The 14,524-nt window shown below is 38.4% G+C and overlaps 1 protein-coding gene across 1 annotated transcript in view; it reads left to right on the top strand.

Moving 5' to 3' along the window:
* The first annotated feature begins 1,273 nt into the window (after positions 1-1,273).
* The window catches only part of LOC115210748 (glutathione hydrolase 1 proenzyme), a 63,248-nt gene continuing 49,997 nt past the window's right edge, over positions 1,274-14,524 (top strand). The window contains exon 1 of the mRNA XM_029779461.2: positions 1,274-1,997. Within this exon, the coding sequence (XP_029635321.1) occupies positions 1,952-1,997 (46 nt within the window). The 5' untranslated portion in view covers positions 1,274-1,951. The remainder of the gene's footprint in view (positions 1,998-14,524) is intronic.

Genomic DNA, 14,524 nt, shown 5'->3' on the forward strand with positions numbered 1-14,524 from the left:
AATCCGTTTGTCTGTCTTTGTTTGTCTCCTCTGCGTTTAGCCCCTTGTGGGTAGTAAAGAAATAGGTATCATTTAGGACTGAGGCAAAAGTGTGTGACGGCTTTAACACATAAAGTGTGGTGGGCCACGATCATGGCCCAGATAGATGCATTTAATTTATGGGCGTTTGTTGGGGAGTCTAATGTCACTCAAACGCTCCAATACCCCTCAGAATGCGAGAGGACTAATAGTTCAACTAATGATTTTTCAGATTATGTAAAACTTGCCACCATTATATAGACTAAAGTATTTAAACTATTTTTTTGTTTTTTATGAGTGCATAGTGGTCTCCTTTTCATAAAATGTGCTCTGCAGTCCATGCTATGTAAGTGCAAATCCCAGCGCTTTATGGGGTTAGGTTTCGCTTTATATACATATAGCACTTGGTCCAACAAATTGATGAAAATATTGAACGCCAAAGCTTAAACTGGGTTGCATTACGGTCACCACAATATTCTTGAAAAGCTGATTTGAGCAAATAGATTTAAGGAATCTCTGCTCGGATTCTGTTCGCTGGAATACACTCGCGCGCGAACGCACACACACACACAAAGAGCTAATTATGACTCTGCCCTGGGATCTTTTTGGTTTGAACTGCAGTTTTTTCTAGCGGTGTCATATGAAATTGTCACCCATAATTATGACCCTAGTATCGATCTATTGCATTTCAATCTGTTTTAGGGTTAGGGTTAGGGCTAGGGGTGAGGAACATATTCATACGGCACTGAATGTTTTCACCTCAATAGACGTCATTGATTGGTTGAAATTGCAGAAATTGAAGAAGAAAAAAACAAATATCTTACAAACTCTAGAATTTTCTCAATAAAACCAAGAGAAAAAGATGTTTTATAAACACATTCTACCAGTATACGAAGTTTAAAAGTTTAGTTACGTGGAAATTATTTTTAAAAACTGCCGGTCAAACCGAAAAGATCCCCGCCCTGTTACAACGTCATCAAACCTATTATTTCTATTCTTAACTTTTTTCTCACAATAGACACATGGGAAAATTTAACTGTCTTCACATGTTTTCTGTTTACAACAGAAGTTTTTGGCTAAGACTTAAAAAGCAATTACTTTCAACTTCTTCCCATGGTTGCAATCAATAAAAGTATTATAGAGGTTCGTTGCTGCTCTTTTACTTTCACATAGTCTAAAGCATTGATGTGAAATATCTTATCAGATCACCTACTGACATACTAGTAGTGGTCCGATTATCCGTAAATACTCACAGTCAATTAATTGAAACTTGTCCTTGTTGATCTCGTAGCGCGAGTCACAAGCAACCTGTTAGATTATTTATCCCATTTTTCTCATTGCCTTCTAATTATTATCTAGGAAAGGTCAGATTTTCTTTTTCCTTTGTTTTCTTTTTTTCATCCATTAATTAGGGACGGCTGTTGACACATTCATTAGCGGCGAACTCGTCTGATTGCTGAGGTGAAATGTAGTTGTCAGTTGTAAACGACAAGCGGAGTAACTCGTTCACTCTGTGAGGAGGTAGGCTGCTAATTAATATACTCGCAGCCATCCTTTGTTGACACTAGCTGGATCTAAGTCACAGCCAACCGTTTGAGTGAATTAATATTTCTTGGTTCGATTTTTGCCATGATGACGTACAGCTAAAACTTATCTCCCTGTATATAGACATATATTACCTATATATATATATATATATATATATATATATATATATATTAATTAATATACAAACCGGTGTGTGAGTATATATATGTACATATATGTAGGTAATTTCTGTTTATAGTTGAATAACAATGCATATATGTATGTATATACGGATGTATTATACTTTTAATAAGTGGTAAAGTGCGAGAGACGACACAGTTGATCTCAAGTATCCATTCTCGGAGTACATTAAAGAGCTTTCGTCTTCAGACAACCTGTTGAGAGAATGGACACTACCACAAACCAGGTACCAGGTGCTGAATTAAGCGGAGGTAAATCACTTCAATTTTATATCCCATACGCATTAGGATCATTTAAAATCGTATGACTCCGTATTTTTCATATGGAATAATTCCAGACAATATTGTTGATAGTTTCAATATGTTACGTCAACTATACTGTAATGTTGTATCGAAGGAAATGCGCGTTAATTCTAAATAAGTTCCCAGGCTTAATATTCGAGCGACACCCTTGTTTTAAATTAGTATAAAAGTACACAGGAAAGAAGAAAATTACATATAATCCTATTATTTATTCTTTTGTCTCGTGTGTTGGTGTCTTTGTAGTTATCCCACCCTCGTCCCTGCACTCTAATTATTTAAGGAGCGTTAAAGCAATTTGCTAGACTTTCTACCGGTTCCCGCGTACATTTTTTCTAAGTTTCCTTTAACTTCGTGAACCAGTATAACTACCTGCTTTTTAGACTACAGTCAACATTTTACCGTAAGGAAATTCTAATGACTACTGTTTTATAGATTATTTAATTTTGGCACGTAAATACTTCACCTGTAATAAGGGTTAAATGCTTTAAATAGAGCTTAACTCCCGTTACACTTATCATAAAGGTTATTTTCGGTTGTTGTTTGAAACCAATTCACTTTTCTTCCGTATAGGAAAAGTATGAATGTTGCAACTGTCCAGTTCTCCCTCACTTCTTTATCCCTTTAGTGTTCAGATTACTCGGTTAAATGTAATACTTTTTCACTCAAATTGTTTTGAATTAATCATGCATTATCTTATAGCTTTGAGGTTTCAATGATGTGATTGATTAGTTTTAGAATGTCAATGTAGGTTAGGTGTGAGGGGCTAGATATGGCCAGTTTGAATATAAAACGTAGAATATCTGGGCCAGATATGGCCGGTTTAAACACTAGAGGGTTAAATCTCTATCAGAAATCTCTTTCGCATGTTGGACTTGTTTAGTTACTGTTTAATATAGCAGAAATAAGCGTCTGTCACAATTTGTATTTTCACTTGATATTCACATTTATTCACTTCACTTGGGTTCGTTTTCGAAATCGTTGGTGAATGGAAGAACTTGTTGCAGAATAGCATCAGAAACATTACCATATGGATTCACGTTTAGCCTCGGTAATTTTTTTTTTTCATCTCTTAACGACGTGGTGCTGTACCACCACATCAAAAAGCAGTCATTTTAGGTTGTACAGTTTGGATATTTCGTGCGGTTAATGGAACAGGGCCGTTCCGTGAGCTAGGAATTGTTAGGAACACTAATTTTCTAGTGTTGTTGTAGACAGGCAAAAGAGAATGAACTTTTACGAACCCCACGACCAAATCTTCAAATTACACACTGCCTTAAATATAGAAACATTAGAGCATAAAAGAAGATGCCTTGTGTTTTTATTTCTAATCTGACTGAGGCCTACTTAGTCATCCACTTTAATATCCCCACCTGACATCTTGGGTACCTTTATCGGGTTCCACTTTATTGCAATCATTCAGACCAAGTCTCTGACTTAAGGTTACTTTCTTCCTTGCTCTTACTTATCTAGGAGGCCCCCTAAAAGGTCACGAGTCCTACTTTTCTCTTCAGATTAAGAAAAAGAAAATTGATTGCCTACATACCATATGACTGCTCAATGAAGAATACCCACAGATACATAACAGGTTAAGACAGACAATGCATCAGAGAAGAAGAAAAAATAAAATATACAAGAAATATTATGGATATACAGGCATGGCTGTATGGTAAGAAGTTCACTTCTCAACCACATGGTCCTGGGTTCAGTCCTACTGCATGGCAACTTGAGCAAGTGTCTTCTACTATATAGCCTTATATAGGCTACTCACAAGGCTGACAAAAGCCTTGTGAGTAGATTTAGTAGAAGAAAACTGAAAGAAGGTTGTCATGTATATAGATATGTGTGTGTGTGTGTCTTTGTGTCTGTGTTTGACCTCCACTACCACGTGACAACCGGTGTTGGTGTGTTTATGTCCTCATAACTTAGCAGTTTGGCAAAAGAGACTGATAGAACAATAAAGAAAAATAAGTACTGTGGTTGATTCATTCGACTAAAAAGATTCTTCAAGGTGGTGCCCCAGCATGGCCATATTCTAATGACTGAAGCAAAATATAATATGGTTGAGGCACTGGACTACTAACTACATACATGGTGGTCATGAGTTCAAACTTTACTGCATCCAAAGCCATTGTGATATGTTCCTGAGAAAGACTCATAATCACCTATCTATGAAAGGAAATGCTTTTATACACTGCCCCAGTCTGACTGGACTTTGTTCAGTATGAGAGATAAAATAAAGAATTCTGGGGCCTAAAGATAACCATGATGTTTGTAATTGTTATTCTTTTATACTCTTTTACTTGTTTCAGTCATGTGACTGTGGCCATGCTGGAGCACCACCTTTAGTCAAGCAAATCGACCCCAAGATTTATTCTTTTTAAGCCTAGTACTTATTCTATCGGTCTCTTTTGCTGAACCGCTAAGTTACAGGGACATAAACACACCAGCATCGGTTGGGGGGGGACAAACACAGACACACAAATATATACACACACATACATATATACGACAGGCTTCTTTCCGTTTCTGTCTACCAAATCCACTCACAAGGCTTTGGTCGACCCGAGGCTATAGTAGAAGACACTTGCCCAAGGTACCACACAGTGGGACTGAACCTGGAACCATGTGGTTGGTAAGCAAGCTACTTACCACACAGCCTCTCCTATGCCTATTGTTGTTTATTCACTGCTCAAGCCTGATCAAGCAGACAGACTTAACCCTTTCTTATGTGGAAAGTAGACATACCCTCTCAAAATTTCATTACCCTTAACTGCAGAAAGCAGTTTTATACACCAATCTATCTTTTGTTGAGGAATGTCTTGTTTGAAACTGTTTTCTCTTGAAATATTTCAAGTTTACTGAAGCAACATTACTAACAGACATTACTCATTCTATTATTTTTTGGTAGATATTTTACATCATTACTGGAAATAACCATGGAATTTAATTTTGCAGCAATGGGGTTAAGTAAAAAAAAAAAAAAAAAAAAAAAAGGAATACCAGGCTATGTATATCTGGAATAATATTATCTGTTTCTTTATTACCCACAAGGGGCTAAACATAGAGGGGACAAACAAGGACAGACAAACGGATTACGTCAATTACATCGACCCAGTGCGTAACTGGTACTTAATTTATCAACCCCGAAAGGATGAAAGGCAAAGTCGACCTCGGCGGAATTTGAACTCAGAACGTAGCAATGGGCGAAATACCACTTTGCCCTGCGTGCTAACGTTTCTGCCAGCTCGCCGCCTTATATATCTGGAGTTATATTATCCAGTATACCCTTTTGTTTTTTAAGGCAGTAAAGTCTGGTGATTTGAAGAATTGGCTGCTATTTCTTGCAGTCTGAGCTTGTACATGGATACTTACTTCTTGCTTTATCCTTTTCAGACATTTAATGTTTTCTTATTCTTCTAGGAGAAAAATCCTGTCTTTATCTCTGAAATATTTGACTGCATTTAAATGGAGGCCAGAAAAAATGTCTTAAGAAAGATGGTTTCAATTAAAATATTCTGATAAGATTGGTGATCCAAACGGGAGAATAGAACTCAAAAAATGTCTGTTCAAGTATCACAATAGCATGAAACTATTATTAGTTCTTCAAATTCTGCTGAAGTCAACTTTGCCTTTCATTCTTTCAGGGTTGATTAAATAAGTACCAGTTACGCACTGGGGTTGATGTAATTGACTTAATCCCTTTGCCTGTCCTTGTGGGCAGTAAAGAAATATATATATATATTAATAAATTTTAGGGTAGCAAAAAAATTCTCCGCTACCAGCGGTCCAGTGAGAAAGAAAAAAATAGTCAATAGACTATGTAATATACATTCAAACATATAAGAGATGGCCATAATAGGACATCTGACTCACTAGAAAGAGCAGTTAAACTCCAAACCACTAATACTTGTAATTCTGAAGTGGAAAGAGAAATAAAAACGTTTACCGTATCTTTTCTGGACTATGCATAGTTTCGGCAATCTTTTGTAAATAAAATAAAATTATTTACGATTGGTGTTGCCTCTTCAGCAGAAAACCTTGTGCCTATATGCTAGCCTTGGTTTTCTGCTGAAGAGGCAACACCAATCGTAGTATATTTAAACGCATGTTGATCTTATGAACATGTTTGTGGGTTACATGATCACTAACTTACAGCTATTAAAAATTATTGATGTTGTTTTTAAATAAATGGATTATTGTTATATTTAATTGTTTGCCATTGATAGTGGGGATGACAGGTGTTTATTGATATTGTAGAAATTAGTTAAAGGTGGCAAGCCGGCAGAAACGTTAGCACGCCGGGTGAAATGCGTAGCCGTATTTCGTCTGCCGTTACGTTCAAATTCCACCGAGGTCAACTTTGCCTTTCATCCTTTCAGGGTCGATGAATAAAGTACCAGTTTCGCACTGGGGTCGATGTAATTGACTTAATCCCTTTGTCTGTCCTTGTTTGTCCCCTCTATGTTTAGCCCCTTGTGGGCAATAATTTCTAAATAGATATTGTAGAAATTAGTTAAAATTTGAGGTTGGGGTAAAGATCTTGGTTCAGAGATCAAATTCTGACAAAATTTAGTTTAGCTATTGTTATGAATTGGCCAAGTTTTTGTATATATTGAAATACCATCACACATACACGCATGCATTTACACATGCATGTATGCATGCACACACAAATAATGCAGTATATAGAGGCACAGGTGTGGCTGTGTGATAAGAAATGTGCTTTCCAAGGCGGTGAGCTGGCAGAAACGTTAGCACACCGGGCAAAATGCTTAGCGGTAATTCATCTGTTGCCATGTTCTGAGTTCAAATTCCCTTGAGGTCGACTTAGCCTTTCATCCTTTCGGGGTTGATTAAATAAGTACCAGTTACGCACTGAGGTCGATGTAATCGACTTAATCCATCTCTCTGTCCTTGTTTGTCTCCTGTGTTTAGCCCCTTGTGGGTAGTAAAGAAATAGGTATTTCGTCTTTCACCACATTCTGAGTTCAAATTCTGCTGAGGTTGACTTTGCCTTTCATCCTTTCGGGGTCGATTAAATAAGTACTGGGGTCAATATAATCGACTTAATCCATTGTCTGTCCCCTCTGTGTGTAGCCCCTTGTGGGCAATAAAGAAATAAGAAATGTGCTTTCCAACCACATGGTTCTGGGTTTGATTGCAATGTGTGGCACTTTGAGTAAGTGTCTTCTATAGACTTAGGCTGATCAAAGCCTTGTGAGTGGATTTGGTAGATGGAAACTGAAAGAGGCCCTATCATATGTGTGTGTGTCTGTGTGTCACCTACCCACCACCAATGCTTGACAACTAGCGTTGGCTTGTTTACTTCCCTGTTAGCTAGTGGTTTGGCAAAAGGGACCAATGGAATACCTACTGGGGTTTTAAATATATAAATACTGATTCATTCAACTAAAATTCCTCCAGACAATGCCCCAGCATGGCCACAGTCCAATGACTGAAACAAGTAAAAGATAAAAGATATATGGTTCTAAATTAGAATGAGCTGGCAGAAACGTTAGCACACCGGGCGAAATGCTTAGCGGTATTTCGTCTGCCGTTACGTTCTGAGTTCAAATTCCGCCGAGGTCAACTTTGCCTTTCATCCTTTCAGGGTCAATAAATTAAGTACCAGTTACACACTGGAGTCGATATAATCGACTTAATCCGTCTGTCTGTCCTTATTTGTCCTCTCTGTGTTTAGCCCCTTGTGAGTAGTAAAGAAATGGGTATATGGTTCTAAATTATACAAAAGAGAGAGACAGGTAAGAGAACAACAAACGAGGTGTATTAATTTGGCACTCAGGGAAAATAGAAGAGTCTACACTCTTCTACAGAATGGAATGAGGAGAGAAAACGGATGGAGAGAAGAAAAAAAAAGTGGAGGAGAGAAAAACCATTCCTTGTTATGTATGCATCATCTTCATCATTTTTGCAACTGCTTTTTCATATTTGCATGAATCAGACAGGATTTGTTGAAGCAGATTTGCTGCAGGTGGTTGCCCTTCGTGTCACCAACCCTTACCTGTTTCCTACGTTCTGAGTTCAAATTCCGCTGAGGTCGACTTTGCCTTTCATCCTTTCGGGGTCGATTAAATAAGTACCAGTTACGCACTGGGGTCGATGTAATCGACTTAACCGTCTTGTTTGTCCCCTCTATGTTTAGCCCCTTGTGGGTAGTAAAGAAATAAAAAATATTTCCCCATGGATAGACATGTTTCTGTGGAAGACTGGAAGTGACTGACACCAATTGCCTGATGCTTTACTCTTGCTCTTTTTTACTCTTTTACTTGTTTCAGTCGTTTGACTGTGGCCATGCTGGAGCACTGCCTTTAGTCGAGCAAATCAACCCCAGGACTTATTCTTTGTAAGCCCAGTACTTATTCTATCAGTCTCTTTTGCCGAACCGCTAAGTGACGGCAACGTAAACACACCAGCATCGATTGTCAAGCATCGATTGTCAAGCAATGCTAGGGGACAAACACAGACACACAAACATACACACACACACACACACACACACACACACACACACACATATATATATATATATACATATACATATATACGACGGGCTACTTCTTTCAGTTTCTGTCTACCAAATCCACTCACAAGGCTTTGGTCGGCCCGAGGCTATAGTAGAAGACACTTGCCCAAGATGCCACACAGTGGGACTGAACCCGGAACCATGTGCTTGTTTATAATTGTTACTCAATATGAAAACAACACACACACACCTATACTCATACATGCACCACCAACACCAAATCTATTCATGAGGCTTTGGTCAGCCTGGGATTATAACAAAAGACACTTACTGAAGGTGCCATGCTGTGGGACTGAAGCTAAAACCACTTAGTTGGGAAATAAACTTATTAACCATACAGCCATACTTGGAGAAATTAAAACATAATTACCAAATGGCTGTTTCATTGATAATTTCAATGACTTCCCATGCCAGTGGCACATAAAAAGCATCATCCGAACATTGCTGATGCCAGTATCCCCTGACTGGCTCCCATGCTGGTAGCACATAAAAAGCACTATCCAAATGTGATCAATGCCAGGCCCGCCTGACTGGCTTCTGTGCTGGTGACACATAAAAAGTACCCATTATACTCTCGGAGTGGTTGGTGTTAGGAAGGGCATTCAGCTGTAGAAATATTACCAGATCAGATTGAAGCCTGGTGCAGCCCCTGGCTCTCCAGACCTCAGTCAAACCGTCCAACTGATGCCAGCATTGAAAACAGGCATTAAATGATGATGATGATGTTGCAAGGTGGCTGGACCATTAGCTCACCGGACAAAAATGCTCAGTGATATTTCTTCCAGTTTATTCTAAATTGAAATTCTTTCAAGGTCACCAGTTGAGCACTGGGCTCAGTATAATCGACTTGCTCCCTCCCGCAAAAATTTTAGGCCTTGTGTGTATAGCAGAAAGGTTTATCTTTAGTTCTATTTTTCAAATAATTTTCTAAAGATAAAGATACATAAAAGTAAAGACCCCATTCAGTCATGAATGACCATGGGATTGCAGCTAGAAAGTTCCCCACCAAGGTACAAGTGTGGACAAAGTTGTTTATGGAAGACCAGCAGTTGCTCATGCACACCAACCTCCCCTCTCCACACCACTGATGTTATCCAAGTGAAAGGCAAAGGCCGATACAGCTTGGCACCCGTGATGTCTCAACTTATTTCTACAGCTGAGTGAACAGGAACAATGTGAAATGAAGTGTCTTGCTCAAAGACACAACACAGAGCCCAGTCCCAGAATCGAACTTACTACTTCATGATTGTGAGCCCAATGTTCTAACTACTGAACCATGCACCTTTACTAAGGATACAGATTGTCTGAATAATTCCTGTTATAATTCACACAATGAACATGGAACTACAGAACACTAATTATATAGGAATTTCAGGGAACAGCATATAAACATATAATTTTTATGAATTTCTGATAAAAAAGAAATGTCGTAGTGTTTGTACATCCAACAAAAATATAAGAAAAGGAAGCAAAGAAAAAAAAAATGCGAATACTAATTACCTAAGTAGTTCATTTCAAGCATATTTTAGCTATTTTGAGAAGCCATAAAATAAGCAAAACATGTCAAATATAAATTTGATGTCTAGCAACCAAGATATCAGTAGAACCAACAGCTATGTAAAATATATATGAATATCACAGACAACTAATAGAATTATATATATAGTGAGTTAAAAAAAACCAATGCAATTTGCAAAGTTATAGTAAAGTGCATACTGAATATATATCATCATCTTCATCGTTTAATGTCCGTTCTACATGCTAGCATGAGTTGGACGGTTCGGCTGGGGATTTGGGAAGCCAGAAGGCTGCACCAGGCTCCAGTCTTATCTGGCAGTGTTATATATATATATACTCTTTACTCTTTTACTTGCTTCAGTCATTTGACTGTGGCCACCTTTAGTCGAGCAAATCAACCCCAAGACTTATTCTTTGTAAGCCTAGTACTTATTCCATCAGTCTCTTTTGCTGAACTGCTAGGTTATGGGGACATAAACACACCAGCATCAGTTCTCAAGCAGTGGGGGGAGGGGGCAGGCACACAAACACATACATACACCCATATATAAATATACACATATATACGACAGGCTGCTTTCAGTTTCCATCTACCAAATTCACTCACAAGGCTTTGGTCGGCCTGAGGCTAAAAGCCTGGGATGCCAGGAAGCTGCACCAGGCTCCAGTCTGATCTGGCAGTGTTTCTACGTCATTCCTAACGCCAACCACTCCGTGAGTGTAGTGGGTGCTTTTTACATGCCACCGGTACAGGGGGCAGAGGAGGCTGGCAAACGGCCATGATCAGACGGTGCTTTTTACGTGCCACTGACACGGACGCCAGTCAGGCAGCACTGGCATCAGCCACGTTCGGACAGTGCTTTTAACATGTCACCGGCATGGGTATCATAACTACAATTTCCATTTGATTTTTATTTTGATGTTGATGTTGACGTACTTGACTCAATAGGTCTCCTCAAGAACAGCGGGTCACTCTACGATCCAAGGTTAGCACAGCAGGCCATCCTGCGAGCCATGAACTTACTTCATTTGTCTGTCGTATGTAGGACTTACTATATACTTTTGAAAAATGCTAAACCATTGTACTACACTTGTATCTTGGCATCTGAAGCAGCAAGAGATATGATAGTTTGACCAAAAGAACTGGCTATTGTAGACAAAATTAAATATTGAAAGAAACACATTTGGCCAAATTTGGACATACAACAGTTTAACATAATAGCAATAATATGTTTTTGAAGAATATTGGAAATGAAAGGCACCGCTTACCGGATGGTAACACTTGTTTTGTTAAGTAACTTGCAACACACGCACATATATATATATATATATATATATATATATATGCTTCTTTCAGTTCCTATCTACCAAGTCTACTTTCAGTTCTATGCAGCAGGATTGAACCTCGAACCTTCTGGTTGGAAACAAAGTTCTTACCACACAGGCACATCTGTTTGTTTGTGTGAGAGTGAGAGAGGGAGAGAGAGAGAGAGAACAATATTTCAAGCAGAAAATATTAAATTTCCAGGTTGTTTCTCAAATGTTAGTTAACGAAAATTAAATTAGTACTGGTAATTATTTTTTACTATGAAATTAATAAAATTAAAATGCTAGTTTAATAAACATAAAATAATGAATTTATGGAAAAATAATGAAAAGGAAAATCTAAATTCATTTTACTGAAGCGAGAATCAAATATGGAAAAAGGAGATAACCTATTCAGTTTTTTTATAACATCACACAGACATGGCTGTGTAGTTGAGAAGCTCACTTTGCAATCATGTGGTTTTGGGTTCAGTCCCACTGCACCACCTTGATCAAGTGTCCTCTACTGTAACCTTGGGCCAACCGATGACTGGTGGGTGAATTTGATACATGGAAACTGTGTGAAAGCTTATCATATATGTGTGTGTGTTGCATTTGTCTCTCCATCGCTTGACAACCAGTACTGGTTTGTTTACTTCTCTGTAACTTAGTGATTTTCTGAAAAAGAGGCCAGTAAATATATACTTATTTCTTTATTACCCACAAGGGGCTAAACACAGAGGGGACAAACAAGGACAGACATAGGTATTAAGTCGATTACATCGACCCCAGTGCGTAACTGGTACTTAATTTATCGACCCCGAAAGGATGAAAGGCAAAGTCGACCTCAAGGGAATTTGAACTCAGAACGTAGCGGCAGATGAAATACTGCTAAGCATTTCGCCCGGCGTGCTAACGGTTCTGCCAGCTCGCCGCCTTAATATATACTGGGATTGATTTGTTGGACTGAATCATTGGAGGCAGTGCCCCAACATGACCACAGTTCAATGGCTGAAACAAGTAAAAGATAAGACATAGATTATCATAAATAATCAGATAAAGCAGCTTCAAATTTTGGTAGATGCTGCATGTACACTTGGGAGCATAAGAAATGAGGGCTGTCAGACTGGTCTAACCAAAATTCATGTGGTCAGCTGAGTCTAGATTTAACCCTTTCATTACCAACCTGGCTGAAACCAGCTCTGGCTCTGTAGTACAAACGTCTTATTTTCATAAGTTTTGAATTAAAATCTTCCACCAAAACTTAGTCACAATTTATGTTCCTAACACCAGCTTAATGATAACTAAGTTATTTTACTAAATTCTTTGTTATACTTAAAGTAATTTAAAGAAATACAGAGCATCTCTCAAAATAAATACAGTAACGAAAGGGTTAATTTGTTCAGCTCTGATGGTTGAATGTTCATTCATTATACAAGAGAAGAATCTCACCTAAATTATGTAAATCGGACAGTTAAGCATGGTGGTTTTAATGCCATGGTTTGGGGTGGGGGGCTGCATATCTAGAAAAGGGATCAGCTCTTTACATAAGATTAAAGTTATTATGAACAGTGAAGTTTAATCTGGTGATCTTCCTGAAAACTGTAGTTCAACCACATGCCAGGAGACATTTGTGCCAGTCATAGAGTTTTCAACATGCAATGACATGATTATTCTGGCATATTGCTAGAATAATCAAGGAATTCGTAGTGGCACAAGCAGTCAGCGCCATATTGGATGAGATCTCGCGACAGCCATTGCCAACTCTGAGACTGGAGCGAGACCTCACCTGCATCCATTTACCATGCGCGAGATCACAACAAGGCTCACGATGGAAAACTGTATATAAGGGCAAAACAGAAACAGATTCAGTCATTTTCTTTCCACCTCTTAGCAGCAGCATTTGCTGATCGCACTCCATTGGCTGGACCTGTCTATATGTTGTATCTCCAGAGGCAATGTGCCCACACTAACAGAGCTACTACACCACGCACACACAGCTAAAGATGGTTGCTGAGAGCAGCACACTTCACCTATCCTATGCACCCTGTAAATAAACCAGTTGTAAATTGCATTTGTGCTTGAAGTCTTCTCTCTTCACCTGCCGGAGCCTGAACTACACGAAAAACAAAAAGAGATAATGGAGGAAGGCAATATTCTCCCGATATCGTAAACCTTGCCATCCATTATAAATTCATCTGGACCAAGAAAATCCAAGTGCTGCTGCAGCCAGTCACAGTTTGGGAATAAATTCAACAGAAAATTTATGGAAATGAGTGACCCTGAGTATTCAACAAAAGAAATCCAGGAAACTGTGTGAATGGAATGATTATATGGCAAAAAGAAGGGAACAGATGAAGCTTAATGTGATAATCAAATTTTTAGATTCAGTGCTTCATAGATTTTATTCCAGTTTCAGAAGTGTAGGTTATTCAACCAAGTATTAGTACCAAGTAATATTATTATTCCATTTTATTGAAAACTAGCACTATGACCCGGCAACACCAGGTCAGAGTGCTAGTGCATGCATATACAGCTGCGTGCATGCACACATACATGCGAGTACTGTCCATATCTCCGACCAATCACATACAGCTTGCTGGCATTCAATTGGCGTATCAAGTTTCAGGCATTTTGATTGGGTTTTGGATAGAAAATTCACCAAAATGTCACTTCTATCGATTTTTTAATGGCTTTATGGGGTGACTGGGGAAATGTAAAGATGTGCACAACCACCTTTGGACAGTTTTGAATGACCATAGAAAGTGCGAGCCCTCTAACTGAAAAATTGTGGATTTGTATAAAGGATACACACACACACATTTTGCCGTTTATATATAGAGAGATATGTTTCTGTTTTTTTAATTAAATGACATTTTTGTGTTGTCATTGATAATGGTTAATTGCTTGTACTTAAATAATAACTCATTGAATTCTTCCTGCCTGATGTTTTGGTTGGAATGGATCATGATGTTTTATCAGTGTGTTGCTTTTCATTTTCTGCCTTTGACTAGGTTATCTGGTCAGTCCACTTTTATCTCCTTTGTCAGTTTGGACAGACAATATACTTTGAGCAATTGTAGTTATGTCTTTGTCACATAACAGGATT

Source organism: Octopus sinensis, linkage group LG4, assembly GCF_006345805.1.
Source record: "Octopus sinensis linkage group LG4, ASM634580v1, whole genome shotgun sequence".
In the NCBI taxonomy this organism is placed as follows: Eukaryota; Metazoa; Mollusca; class Cephalopoda; order Octopoda; family Octopodidae; genus Octopus; species Octopus sinensis.